Source organism: Sinocyclocheilus rhinocerous, unplaced genomic scaffold (assembly GCF_001515625.1).
Source record: "Sinocyclocheilus rhinocerous isolate Xijiao unplaced genomic scaffold, SAMN03320098_v1.1 scaffold3564, whole genome shotgun sequence".
Classification (NCBI taxonomy): Eukaryota; Metazoa; Chordata; class Actinopteri; order Cypriniformes; family Cyprinidae; genus Sinocyclocheilus; species Sinocyclocheilus rhinocerous.
In genome coordinates this window covers 158,002-172,937 of record NW_015662334.1, presented here as the reverse complement: position 1 = coordinate 172,937, position 14,936 = coordinate 158,002, and the positions used below count along the sequence as shown (strand labels likewise).

The 14,936-nt window shown below is 36.8% G+C and overlaps 3 protein-coding genes across 5 annotated transcripts in view; 1 reads left to right on the top strand and 2 right to left on the bottom strand.

Moving 5' to 3' along the window:
• The window catches only part of LOC107728038 (trafficking protein particle complex subunit 2-like protein), a 4,242-nt gene extending 3,003 nt beyond the window's left edge, over positions 1–1,239 (top strand). Inside the window, exons 3-5 of the mRNA XM_016538099.1 lie at positions 602–689; positions 778–857; positions 944–1,239. Coding sequence (XP_016393585.1) covers positions 602–689; positions 778–857; positions 944–989 — 214 coding nt within the window. The 3' untranslated portion in view covers positions 990–1,239. The remainder of the gene's footprint in view (positions 1–601; positions 690–777; positions 858–943) is intronic.
• A 40-nt stretch (positions 1,240–1,279) lies between these two features.
• Positions 1,280–4,261, bottom strand: LOC107728037 (polyadenylate-binding protein 2-B-like). The gene is made up of 6 exons (XM_016538097.1): positions 4,201–4,261; positions 2,871–2,938; positions 2,596–2,702; positions 2,432–2,519; positions 1,779–1,909; positions 1,280–1,417 (listed from the first exon to the last, which is right to left on the bottom strand). The coding sequence occupies exons 1-6, from the start codon at positions 4,259–4,261 to the stop codon at positions 1,378–1,380; spliced, it is 495 nt and encodes a 164-aa protein (XP_016393583.1). The 3' UTR covers positions 1,280–1,377.
• Positions 4,262–9,402: 5,141 nt separating this feature from the next.
• The window catches only part of LOC107728039 (protein CBFA2T3-like), a 66,692-nt gene continuing 61,158 nt past the window's right edge, over positions 9,403–14,936 (bottom strand). For all 3 annotated transcript variants that reach the window (XM_016538100.1, XM_016538101.1, XM_016538102.1), the window contains 2 exons: positions 14,432–14,622; positions 9,403–14,021 (listed from right to left, as the gene is read on the bottom strand). In XM_016538100.1, coding sequence (XP_016393586.1) covers positions 13,677–14,021; positions 14,432–14,622 — 536 coding nt within the window. In that variant the 3' untranslated portion in view covers positions 9,403–13,676. The remainder of the gene's footprint in view (positions 14,022–14,431; positions 14,623–14,936) is intronic.

Genomic DNA, 14,936 nt, shown 5'->3' with positions numbered 1-14,936 from the left:
TATGTATGTGTGTGTGTGTGTGTGTATGGCAATAATACCGCATACCGCGCTATTGAGCCACTCAAAATTACCGCAAGGGAAATTCCCTCACTGCGACAGCCCTAAATGGTATAAACATCAATGTAAATTGTGATAATCGTAATTAATAAATCGCAATTACAATTTCAAGGGAATAATCGACAATTATGATTTTTGTCATAATCGTGCAGCCCTATTTGCTATCATTAAATTACATGTATTTATAGGAATTATTAGCCATACTGCTCTTCGGATATCAACAACAGCTACTGAGGAACTCATATCAGTTGACCACTAATTCTTAACCAAAACAGAATGACTGACTGACTTCTGTGGAACATAAATGAAGATATTTTGAGAAATGTCAATGGTTGTCCACACAATTGAAGTGAACTTTTAAACTTCTGTTACTAACATCTGAAATACCATATTTTGTGTTCCACAGAAGAAAGAAATGCATACAGGTGTGTAACAACATGACAATTTTCATTTTTGAGTGAACTTCCCTTTAAGATGGAAAGCTTTCTAATGCATAACATTTTCAGTCATTATTAAAATATCATCATCTTAACAAGAATTACAGATATGGCTACGTGACGAACTCTAAGGTGAAGTTTGTGATTGTTGTTGACTCTTCCAACACATCTCTGCGAGACAACGAAATTAGAAGTGTAAGTTCTATAGGTGTATTGTGTCAGTTTAACAACAAATGTGAGATGTCAATCAGATGGGTGTAATGAGCTTTTTGTCTTTGCTCAGATGTTCAGAAAGTTACACAACTCCTTCACTGATGTAATGTGTAACCCATTCTACAATCCTGGTGATCCAATTCAATCAAAGTAAGTGCATTTAGTGAATGCATACATTTGGAGTATTTGCTGTGTGTTACAACTGATCCGCTAATGTAATATTTTTCTCTCCTCAGGGCTTTTGACAGTATAGTTTCAACTATGATGGTGCAGGCCTGCTGATGTCCTCTCTTCACAATTGTATATATTTACATCAGGTGTCTATTGTGTATTGTTTGTAAGGTGTAAATAAATATTTCATTTTTGTTTCATCGTGATAATATTGATTTTATTTACACCGATTTGACAAATTTAAGCACTGAAAAATTAAAAGTACTGAAATTCACAAGACATCTCAGCCTCTCACAGGCATAGTATTTTAAAGAAATTGAATAAAATATATAAATAAAATAGTAACCAATCAATATAAATCAAGTCTCCGTTTTTGTAGTGTCATTCAAGCTACACACACACACAAAATAATAACTGAGCTCCCGTCATGCAATTACTCAAACATAAACTAATCAGCACCAAGAAGTGCTTTGAAGATAACAGAAAAGTCAAATGAATATCAAAAAGAATCAACCCAAGGATGAGCTCTTCCATTTTCTCTAAAATAAAAATTAGTTTTATAACAACTGAAAAAAAAAAAAAAAACTCCAAATGATGGAAGTATGGATGTACAAATGTCACATTTGCAAAAAAATCAAGTATAAATGTTAAGATACCACTATGGTCACTGAAATATTGCAATAATTTTAGTCTTCACAAATCTGAAAGCAACATTTTCATTTCTTTTTTTAGTTTCAGGTTTTTTTTGTTTTTTGTTGTTTAAGTTGTAAGGTTACCAGATTACCACTAAGGTTATTGAATCATTATATTTGAAAAGTGCAAGGTCATGGACCACTGCTGCTCTAAAATAATTAAAGCTCCATATCATGTGATGTGCTGTTATGTATTGGCAGAACTGACCTAATGAAGTGGCAGCCCCTGAACGGGTTGTAAAATCTCGAGGCACGGAAACCTCGTCCTCGGGACCAACCTCCACGCATGTTTGTGTCTGTAGTCCTGAAACCTGGAATATTTGTTCTTTTTGGCAATACCTAGTTCACAAAGAGTTTGATGTGAATTGGTTTTCTGTCACAGATTTTCATCCATAATGATTCATGACAAACAAACCAACACGGAGACACCATGGCTATGTTCACACCATAAGCAAAAGTGCCCAATTCTGATTTTCAGTTCATGTTATTTTGAATTATATTAAATAAATGCAATTTTAGGAAATCAGCGATTACAGTTTTTTATATTTTTCCTCATATTTAATTTTTAAACAAAAACATTAAAATATGGTGTACTCCTGTAATTGTAAATTTAAATTGAAAAAAAAAAAAAAAGGTTTTTGTTAAATGTGAGCCAAAATCATCACAATTAAAAGAACCAAAGACTTAAACTACTTCAGTCTGTGTGCATTGAATTTATTTAATACACGAGTTTCACAATTTGAGTTGAATTACTGAAATAAATGAACTTTTCCATGACATTCTAATTTATTGAGATGCACATGTAGCCTCATTGCCATGTAATGCATAACCATATGCCATTGCTGTACATTTCCATCTCACCTTAATGAAACGTCCTCTGAATAGTGTTTCATCTAAAGTCATGGCAGTCCTCACAGACTCTCTCTCTGAGAATTCAATGTAGGCAAAACTACAAGGAAAATATACTCATAAAACATGCTTGATGTTAAAATATATGTTTGTTGTAGAGCCAGTTTGGTACATACCCTTTTGGATGGCCAGTTAATCTATTATACGGTATTGCAACTCTGTTAACATGGCCACAGTCATTAAAGTACATCTCCAGTTCGTTTGCAGTTGCTCTATAATCCACCTGTAAATCAATCAATACTGCTTGTAGTGTTCCATAAACATACACTACAAATAATGGAATCATGTAATACATGATTAAAATACAATACCAGTCATAAAGTTCAAATCTGTTTCTACTTATTGCAATAACTACCTAGCAAAGAAAATCTAAAGAATGTAAGAGGCTTACATTCCCCACATAGATAGATCTCCTATCAGAATCTATTTTCTCCTCATGGGTCATACTGAAGAATAATCCTGAGGAAGGCAAGATTATGAAGTTAATTATAATCATATAAAATATTAACATATTTTAAATAATGAACATCATTTAAGGTGAAACATGATAGGTAGGTCCAGGGCTAGTGCTATATTTAGGCCATATAATTCAGTAACCGAGGCTATATTTGTGTTGGTTTTAAACACTAGTGTAAAAATGGCCTAAATTAGAATATTTGTTAATTAAATCCTCCAAATGCACCTAAAAATAAAGGTTCTAAAAGAGGGTTTCACAGTGATGCCATGGAAGAATTAATTATTTGGGTTCCCCATATTTTATATATATATACATATATAATATGGGGAAACATTTTATTGAGTGGAATTCTAATATTTTTGCAACCGCTATTTGGGTAAATAAGTGTATCCAATAAAACTACATAAGCACTGGTCTACTTTATCATTTTAACCAAAAATGTTAACAGTGAAGTCCTTTATTCATTTTAATATCATGCAATTCATTCATTTTGGTGGGCAAAACAACTGTTTGATTTTCTCACGTAATCTCACATTATTTAAAAACAATGCTTTTATTGTGTGTTAAATGAACTGTATCTTTTTTTGTCAGTGGTTCATGATGACAGACATGTTCAATAGCTTTCAGTCAAGACTTCATACTGAAATGGACAGAAAACTAACCTAACTACTATGGTTAAAAATTTAGAAAACTAGCCCCGGTCTGCCCTACATAATTCAGAGTTTCATTAATCAGCCAAGTCAATGTTTTTGCCATTGGAGCATGGCATGATAACAGACAGATGACAGGTTGACCAGATGACTAGGTTGTACATGTTATATAGAACACGTTTAAGTCTAAATTTCAAGCTTCATACTGAAATGGACAGAAAACTAACCTAACTACTATGGTTAAAAATTTAGAAAATTAGCCCCGGTCTGCCCTACATAATTCAGAGTTTCATTAATCAGCCAAGTCAATGTTTTTGCCATTGGAGCATGGCATGATAACAGACAGATGACACTCTTCTAGGTTGTACATGTTATATAGAACACGTTTAAGTCTAAATTTCAAGTACTGTCCAGGAACTCTGCAAATGTGTCATTGGCACATTTAACTAGGGTTCACACTTGTCACAGAAGGCTGTCCCTGCGCAAGCAGAGATGTCCTTAGATAAGACTACACGCCGGGCTGTGACAGCCCTTCTGGGGCATGCCTCATTGGGCAGTGATAAGACACTGTGGCCCAGCAGATGGGCTCAGGTGTGGGCCAGCTGGCTGCTCACCTGCCTGAGGGCTGTAGGGAAGCGGTATCTCTACCTCATACTGCATGTCAGACTCGTCCATTTCCAGCACACGAGTTGAATTTCATCCAGCTCCTGAAGGAACAAGATAATTTTTCACACAAACAGCTCCTTATGTACAAAGAAAAAAAAAATGTGCATGTGTAGATGACATGACATCTCTTGCAGGATGACATTTTAAACTGTTTTTTCTAATTTGTGTATGATTTTTTTTTCTGTGACCACATATTAATTTTGACACTACATTAAAAAAATTGTACAGGACTATTTAAAAATAATAGTTCACCCAAAAATGAAAAATGACTGTCATTATTTATTAGTTGTATGCTGTTATTTTTTTCTGAGATACACAAAAGAACAATGGCAAAACTTACAAAACTTAAATTCGATGTCCTAAAATAATTTTGGGGTAATCTGTCCCTTTAAATTAACCGAGAGAGGGGAAAAAATGCTTATTAAAAGTTATTAAAATATTATCTCCTTTATGTATAGAAATAAAACCTTCATTTATTTTAAATGTATAAAATAATTAATATTTAGTAACGATTGGTTTGTTGAGTGCAATAAAACATTTAACCATCCTTAAGGCCGCGTCACCAAACTGCCAACGACTTTGTGTGATAATTTCCAATGAGAATGACAAACTGACAAAAAACTGCAGTAAGGTAGGCCTATATGTGAATGTGCGTCGCGATTTCACAGTAGGCTATTTATCAATTGTGCAATACAAAGAACTTAATTCTCCTAATACAAAACAAAACATTGATTCCCATTAGCGCACTTACACATTTTTTAAGACGCGATGAAAAGGCGAACGATAATCTTATAATCGATTTAAGTCATGTGGATTCTGATATTGACAATTTGATCCGCCATGTTCATATGTGAAACGTCCCTGATATTCGCCTAATAGTGATATCTAACGATTTTTCCCACTACATAGCTATTATTGTTCACAGCGGAGTAAACAGACATAATACAATACATATTTTTTTCCTCAGTTTGTACAACTTTACCTGGTGGATCCTCGCTGGTTTTCAACATCAGCCCCAACAGCCTTCCTGTTACAGCCTTTAACTAACACATCTGACTCAACTAATCAAATGCTGTTGAGTGTAGTAAAACAGGTGTTATATATATATATATATATATATATATATATTGAAATTTGAGGTAATTATTTTCCTCTAAATTATGTTTAAAAAATCATGAAGGAATGTAGAATTGATATTCCAATCCTAATTGAATCAAATAACAATCATCTAAAAATCCAGTAAGATCTGCGCAGTAGGCTAATCTAAAACAAGTCCCATTAGATATTGTGTAATCTTTATCAAAACTCTACTTTTATTGGATCGTTATGATGTACCCAGGCCCGGACTATGGAGGACGAAACCTGCAAAAACAATAAATAAATAAATACACAAATAAATAAATAAATATGCAAATAAATAAAGAAATGTCTGTATAAATACACAAACTGGGGGCGCAGCTTTCCCGCTGACAGGAAATGCATGGTGTTAATCCAGTATGGCCTACTTAAAGTCACTTTTTCCTTTTAACAGAGCAAGATACATAAAAAACTGAGCTGTATTGTCCGTACAGTATCTGTGACTTTACAAACGAGCCAAAGAAATGGCCAGTGTCGTTTCCTGACGTCATATTTTGTAACCCGATTGAGTCTCCAGCTAGAGACAACTGTAATATCAGTATCCCATGGTCATCGTGAGATGACTGGTATGAAGTGGTTTAATCGAGGAACAGACAGCTTTTTCCCATTAGTTATCAGAACAGAAAATACAGGTGACAAAAGTATGTTTATTAAGCAAATAACAGTTCAGTATTGCAAATAAGAGCTATGTAAGCATTAATATTTTACATTGGCCACTTAAAATCTTTTATAATTTAGCTCTCTCATGATTATAACTACAAAACTAACCCTATGAAAAAGTGTAAGCTAATCAGTCCCCTTGACTGATGAAGTTAATAGGCATGTGCAGGCAAACACTCAAGCAGGTCACACACGACCCGCCTACTCTTGCATAATTGACACCCTCTCATTAGCATGTTGCGCAGAGGGAAAAAAATGTGGAACTACATTCAGAAATAAATGAGTGATCAAAGGAAAATAGTTAGGATGAGTTTAGCATTTAAACAAACATTTTCCATTTGCCCACCAATTTATTTTATTTATTTGCCTACTTTCATCACATGTATAATTATTTATTTATGTATTTAAACAAGAATACGTGTATTTATGCAAACATTTATTTATTTATTTGTGTATTTATTTATTTATTTATTGTTTTTGCAGGTTTCGTCCGCCATAGATTTGGCCCGCTGCCCTGTTTTTTGTTATTATTATTATTATTATTATTATTATTAATGTTTTATATTTATGCCTTCTCAATGTACCAAAGTGATCATTTCCGATTTTTTCATTCGATAATAAATCGATAATAAATCATAAATCGGTTAGTCTTGACTGGCAGCGCTGCACTATACGAATCAGCCCTCGTGTGTTCCGCGCTTCCGTCAAACGATTCCGAACAGAACCGATGCGCGGGACTCATGATGAGAAAGTGGCCAGAAGAAGCAGTGAAATGTAGCAACATCACTGACCTGTTCAGGGCTTCAAGTGCAGGTCAGTTTCATCTATAAATACGCTAGATAATTTTGTCTTTATTAACCTAGTTGAGTGCTAGTAGGCTATCTGTCAGGCTATCAGTAGCACCCATTATTATCATCATTCAGAATACTGTGGACTAAAGGACATCAATATCGATTGTAAAGTTACATAATTTTTTTTTAGCAGAGACAGATATTCACATGGATTTATTGTACAGGGAGGGAGGGAGCTAGAGCAGACAGCAACACAAAAATAATATGAGTAACAGGCTCACAGTCTAATAATTCAATAGTGTATTAGACTTTTTCAACAAATACATTGTACTAATTTTGACATTTAGGCACTTTAGAAATTGTGTTTTAATACACTACTAGTCAAAATGTTTTGATCAGATTTTTAATGTTTTTTAAAGAAGTCTCTTCTGCTCACCAAGCCTTCATTTATTTGATCCAAAATCCAGCAAAAACAGTAATATTGTGAAATATTTGTATTACAATGTAATTTATTAATGTGATTTCAAAGCTGAATTTTCAGCATCATTACTCCAGTCTTCAGTGTCACATGATTCTTCAGAAATCATTATATGCTTATTTGCTGCTCAAGAAACATTTCTGATTATTATTATGTTGAAAACAGTTTAGATCTTTTTTTCAGGTTTCTTTGATGAATAGAAAGTTCAGAAGAACAGCATTTATCTGAAATAGATTTGCTGTTTCTTGAACAGCAAATTAGAATGATTACTGAAGGATCATGTGACTGAGTAATGATGCTGAAAATTCAGCTTTTTGATCACAGGAATAAATTACATTTTAAATATATATTCCTATCGAAAGCAGTTATTTTAAAGAGTGAAGTGACGGGAAAGGGAAGTGAAGGTGCAGTGCAAGAGAGAACCTTTAATTATTTTCCACGGCCCCAGACTAAGGATTTAGACCTTTTTTTATGTGATGGCCATACAAATAATAGGGTTGTCTGGTTTCAGAAATTGTTGTGGATGTATAGGCTATATACAGGAAATAAGGGGCCAAAATTACACCTTTTGGGGTACAAAAGCTTAAAAGGACATATGTGTTCATTTTTTACCCCTAATAGGTGGGCCTACAAATTAGTACCTTAAGGGTACGAATTACTACTCTTAAGGTACTAATATGTACGGTGTACTGCTTGGTTTCAAGCTGTTGTACCCCAAAAGGTACAACTTTGGCCCTTTTTTTTCCTGCGTGGCCTGGATGAGTGTGAGATTTCCCGGCCTGAAATTGAATCCCAGTCCGGCCCTGGATGTACCGATTAAATGGATGTACAGATTAAAAAGGATAGACTGATGCACCTTATGTTGTTGAAAGCTGACTGTTAAAAAATATATAATAATAATAAAATTTAAAAAAAAAAAAATTCCTAAAGGATGAAGTTACCAAATAACCTTAGTCAAAATAGTCAAAAAGAATACCTGCATAGTCAAATAAACTATTGTAGGAATGTGTCGAGTATTCCTATTAAGTTTTGTCATTTTGTATTTTGACATACTTTCATGGTATTGGAATAATGTCTTGCTAGGATTCCTGTGGGATTCTTTGACTAGGAATGCTGGTCAATGGCCAATGTGATTGACAGATAGCTGCCAAGACATCAGTATGAATGTTCCTTCTTATGACGGGTGCGATTTCACACTTTTAACTGATGTCTATAAACTTATAAACATGGTTTCAATTGTACCTCATTGGGGACCGCCTTTGATAAATGGACACAGGCGTACATCACATTCCAGCTTTTAAGAATATGACATTTTGTGGTTTTTTATGTTAAAAATACACGAATTGAGAGACTAGTCATATTTCACTGTCTTTTTAATTATACAGATACGTATCTCAACACAGACAATAACCTGATTTAGAATGTTTACAGCGTCACATGTCCAACAAAGCGCACAGTAAGAGAGGGTGAGGGAATTGCAAAAGGGGGGAAAGAGCATGCAAGAAATAAATAAAACTCTCCTGGCACAGTTCACATCGTCTAGAGAATGATAACAGGACCTTGAAAGAGAGAAAAAAAAAACATTTTCCTTAACACACCAACATTTCCTATTGAAACAATGCCTTTTCCTGTAATGATGTATTGCACAATACAGTATATCATGTTTGCCTAAATGTATCAAACCAAGCCTTTGTTAGTACAGAAATATGTATCTTGTTGTTATGGCATTTATCGTGTGCGTGTTCAATGCCCGGCCCACTCAGCTAGTCAAAGTAATATTCAGTTCTACAGTAGTGTAAGGCTTCTTCTACAGCCTTGCGTGTTCTCTTTTAAAAGGATTCAATTGTACAGTTTTTTTCTGTTAGACCTAGTGGATGGTATAGTCATTAAAAAATAATAAGAAAAAAACATTAGTGATGCTTGACAACATTACTGATGTGCAGGGATATTTTATTAAAAATTACTTAAACCAGTCCAAAATGGTTTGCTGGTCTTGTCGTAGCTGGTTTTAGCTGGTTTTGCTAGTCTCCCAGCCAGAAACCAGCTTGGTGACCTTAGGCTGTTTTAAGCTGGTTTGTTTTTTCAGGAGGGCTTTTGGGATGCCAAGATAAAAAGGTCATAACTTAAACCATGCTGTTGACTTGTTAACCTTCAGCATCCATTTTACTTCAATAGTATGTTCGCTTAATGTGTAGGATGTAGTTTCTCTCTCTCTTTCCCAATGTCAATCTTTGAACGGAGCAGCTGCCCAACTTGCATACACTGACAAGGCCAAATGCTGACTGAATCTAAGCATCCACAAATTTGCTTTGAGAATGACGGCCCTTCAAAATGCCAGATAACAGCAGAATTACAGCACACAGTTAAAGATGCATTTGCATATTCTTGATTTTGGTTAGTAACAGAATGGCCAAAAATATTGCAAATATATATTTGTATGAGTTCTGGACTAGCAGACATGCAAAGCTCAAAATGAGTTTATGGAAGTTCTCTACCATAACTTTGCTAATGGTGTTATTTTAAAGCTCTTGAGATTCAAGTAAGTTCCTTAGCAAAATCATTAATAGAAAGTATCTCTCACTCTATTTTTTTTTATCTCTCACTCACACTCATGCATTCCCATAATGAAATCTTTGAGCAAGGTTGGTTTAAATGTTAGAGAAGCATTTGTAATCTTATCTAATGCTTTGGATGCCAGGAACAAGCACTCCCCTGGCTTGGAATTATAGTACAGATCTCTTCCCTGGATGTGTATACTGTCGTCTTGTGCTTTCAACATGGTCATTTTGTACACTTTGGTTTATGGGCATTGCCGCTCACCCACGTTCAGGCTTTTTTTAGGTGACGCAATGTCCAAACGGCTTCTATGGATGTGCAGTTATGCTTTGGTCTGTGCTTTTATCGTTTTGGATATTTATGAGATATGTTTATGTTCAGGGCTCAAAACGTTCTAAGCTAGTACAACTATGCAAGCTCAATTTCACTCATTGTTGCATTCCGAATATGTCAGAACACAGTTCATGACACAACAATTCTAAGACTTACCACAGGGGGTGCTATAGCGGGCATAAATGTAAACACTCTTCTACAGTCAGGTAAACTAAAGTCATGGCAGAGCAACAGTTTAAAGAGAATTTTGCTGTGCAAGTTAAAGTTGGTTTCAACTGTCAACATTTAGCTACCTGAATAATAATTTAACATCCGATTTAACGGCACAGACATTTGAAAGAAACTCCCATCACACCCTTGAGAACTGAGGTTTGTTACTGCCGAAGTAACACAACAGTAACGCAAGAGTGCATGCTTTTGCATTGCTACGTACTTCTGTAGATTGTTTTTGGCTTAATATGTTGTATAACAGCCCATGAAAAAAGGACTTTGGTGGCCCATCACTTGTATAGACATGAAAATAGACAAAAAAAGTTTTGAGTTTCTTTGCTGAAATGTCTTGTATACCTCGAGCAGGATGATAGATTTGCATGTCTGCTAGTTTCATTCATTCAAACTGTCTTGCATTTGTGTACAGGAGGTAGCTAGTAAGGAAAGGGAGGATGGTGTATGAAAAATCCTCCTCAAAATGTAGGGAGAGATAGAGAGAGAGACCTACTTCATCAGACTGGTGTTCTAGTAATTCACTGGTTCAGGATCATGTGTTGCTGTTATTTTCTGGATGAGTTCATATATTACTTTAGAAATCCGATAATAGATTATCCGCTTATGCCATGTGAAAAATTAAACCATCAACCCACCTCATGCCTAAAGCAACACCAAAATAGAATGAGCAACAAGCAGGCCTTTCAAGTTTGGTCCGTATCAGAAGTACGCCACGTAATCAACAAAATTGGCGTTTCAATTAGACTGCAGAAAATTATAACTGACCAAAACAAAGGCTGTAAACAGGGCTGCAAGTGTAAGCTGGTGGCAAAATTCTAAGTATTTTTACACGGAGGGGTAGCCTTGTCCGTTGTAACTGCCATCACCGCAACTTCTATTGATATTTTCCAGACTACATTAAATACGGGTTATGTTTCGGTACTATGTTGGATCACAACCTGAGGTCCAAAGTAAAATCTGGGTACTTAAGCAAAACCAGATGAGAACCAGATAGTGTTTGCTTGATTTTTGTGTCAGAACTATGGATAACTGAGGGTTTGTTTTTGTGATTGTATGTGCATGCATGTGTGTTTGTGTGTGCAAATTACACATTGGACCACTGCAGTGACACTTTGGCCCAAAGGATGGCAATGTTACACACAGATTCTAGCGGCTTCCCTCCCAAATGCCAGTCTGGGAACTTCTCAGCGGGGCGAGCTAGGTCAGTCTATTGTGGTTTGGCGTGCCGTTAAAGTGATGCCATTTGTTTCGACACGCTTATGGCTACAAGAACGTCTCGCCCAACATGTCCGTAAGCAGAGTCCTCAGGCAGTAATTTACACAAGCAGTGATGTGAACCACTTCCTCCTCCACTGTTACAACAGACGTTGTAAATTGATCATTCAGACAGAAAAGATTAAATGGAGAGAAATTAAATTCTAGACATTATACTTTAAAGGTTTCTGTTATTTGGCAAACTCATTTTTGGACCTCTTTTTAAATACTATGTACATTCACATTAATTTACTGTGGTAATTTTAGATATATTTATATGTGTATTTATATTATAAGATACCCTAAGGGCCGTTTCTGAGGTTCCATTCAGTAGCTGAATTCTCTTTTCATATTGCACCTCCGTTCTCTCACTGTCTTACAATGCGAGCAATATAAAATATTCTACATGAGGATTCTCATCATCAATATTGATACAACAAATCGAACAATAGGTACAATACAGCTTCTCTCCCATTAGAGTGTCTTTTTCTGTCCAATGTTTGGCTGAAACCTAAAAGAAGACAAAGAAAGAATGCATTCCTCATTCTGAGTACGCACACAAGCAGATATTGAAGACAGAGACATCCAGAAACAGAAAGTAATATCTACAAGCAACGTTTGATCCCTTCATGGATATCTGCTTAGAGGTTCTGTCAGGAGACAAAAGGGATGAACATACAGAAGATGGGGGGAGGTAGAAAGAGCGAGAGAAAAGAGAACCAAGTCTACGCCAGTCTCGTGAGACTCTACAGTCTTGTCATGCTTTGGAAAACGAGGGAGAATGAAATCGTACTACAAAATGAAATGTCTCAGCATTCAGAGAGCTTTAGGAAAACCAAACGAAAATGTTTGAGAAGAAAAGGCTCATTCTTAGTGTACAATCCAATGAGGTTTTTGGCAGTTCCATTGCCATTCGCCTTTCCTTTTGAGGCCAATCTGTCTCTCTTCGTTTACTCATCCTCGCCTTCTCTTTCGTTTTCATGTCATTTCTCTTTGCGGCGGACTGGGTGACGTGCTTTAAACATCCCAGGTGTGACCCTCCCTTGCCATAGCGATGGATCCGGGCTAAAGTCGGCATTCCTCAGGATCTGAGTGGGCAGCACAGTGGGCACAGTGAAGGTTTGAGTGTCTAGTCACCATGCCACCTCTCCACAGACTGTGGAACTCTGGGCTGGCTTTACTGCTGAGGAGGTGAAGTTGTTTGCGTTTGGTTACAAGATGAGTGCTTCTTAGTAACTTTGGCAGTGTAATAAAAAGTTTTGGATCATGTATTTTTTTTTTCACTTAAAATTCATTTGGGTTCACGTCAGTACAGAGAGGTGAGTCTGGTGTAGATTTTCTTGGCTCGCTAGCAAGGTAGTTAACAGGTTTTATTCTTCTTATTATCGTCATCATTATTTCTTTTGGATTTTTGGACTTTTGTTTTGTTTTAATTAAAGCCAAAAAATGAAATGCAATGTGTCATGTTGTGAGGAAAAAGCTCTGTGGAAGATTTTCCGAGCAGCAACATGCTCTTGTCCATTATTGACATCCCGCAGTGGCGGCTGTCAGTCATTTCAGAGGAATCCATCCTACATATATTTAGTCCTACCTGGGTCAAGACATGTTCATAGTATGGTGCCACCCCAATTCACACAGAGCACACCTCACTTAAAGGGTGTAGGTAACTGAGGCCATGCCTAAAATTGTCTTATACATGAATAAAACATGTAACGTGTAACTATACGTGTTTTCCTGGCTTTCTTGGTGGCATCCAGTATACCAGACCCTGCTCATGTTGCATTAAACACAGTAGATCCTTTTGTGAAGGAATCTGAACCTTGATGGGTTTTTTGGCGATTGAGAAAACAAGATGTGGAAGCCAGGTTGCCGTAGTTCATTTTGAGAGGATGGCTAAGTATGGTGGAGGTTCCTCAGCTTGTTTTGGATGAAGGATGTTGTAGCAGCAGTAGACGTGGCTGGGCATGGGTTAAGATTTGGGGTTCATCAGTCAACGGGATGAGGAATCCATCAGGGCAGGTGTTGCTGGAGTGGTTGAGCGAGAAACGCTGCTGGAGCTCGCTTCTTTTGGACTGCCACTGCTGCTGGTTTGCCCCACCAGGGACAGGGGGCCTGGAGGGGTGCTCTCGGAGTGTGTGGGGGGCACGCTGGACGAGGAGGAGATGGAGGTGGTAGATGGTGTCCCGAGTGGCACGCTGCTACTCCCGGACAGGCCCTGGCCGCATACGTGATGGTGCTTCTCCCAGTCCTTGTGCTGGCAGAAAGAGCCACAGTAGCGCGCAGTGTTGCATCCGCTGCACGTCTCACTAGCCTTGCGACCACAGTTCCAGCAGCTCTGTAGAAGGAAGACGAACAAGGACTGTTTTGTGATTGCCATACAAATAGATATCAATCTCCATGCCATGATAAAATAATGCACTTAAACACATACTACATTAGCTTATGAGACTAATTGTGTTTAATGTTGCATGCTTATATGTGGGCATGTTTCCAAATGGCAAACTATCATTTAGTACTACTTGTACTACTTCTGTAGTATGTACACTGTAGTGTACACAGTGTAATATGTGCGTTTTCTTTATGTGTAGAATACCTAGATGACCTGCTGCCTTTGCCAAAATGAGCAGTGAACAACCAGAGCACAATGTTTTCAGTGTGACAAATGAATTGAGGCAATATCCAATAGTAGGCAGTATGCGGTATAGTTGTCATCTATTCTGAACATCGGCTACATGTAGTACTTACTTCACTGGAGTCCTCCTGCTGGTTAATGACAGTCAGCGCATCCTCAGAAGCCTGTCTCTTAGCCTCAGCCAGAGCTCTCTCCATCTTGGAGCGCTCAGCAGAGATCATCTCGTGAGCTTTCCTCTCAGCATCCGACACCGCCTTCTGCATCTCTGACATGGCCTGTCTTTTCACTTCATTTACTGCTTCCTCTGGAAATGAGAAAGGAATATCAAGAGAAAAAAGTAAGACATTATACCCCTAGACCACTGCTGTTCCTCTCAACATCCTTTATTGAGGCATTCAAAGCTTTCAGCTTGTTTAATCTCTCCAAACAGATGTACATCATCCAAGATTTAAAACATTCTGTCAGAAAATGAAGCTATTAATAATTGATCCAAACGACAGTGGTTACAATTATTTCCAGAGTTGATAGGCAGTAGACATCTTCAAAGGTTGTTCACAAGCTTGCCTATTTACCTAACAATATATGATTAAATATTTCATATTTTTTTACTAAGTGGAT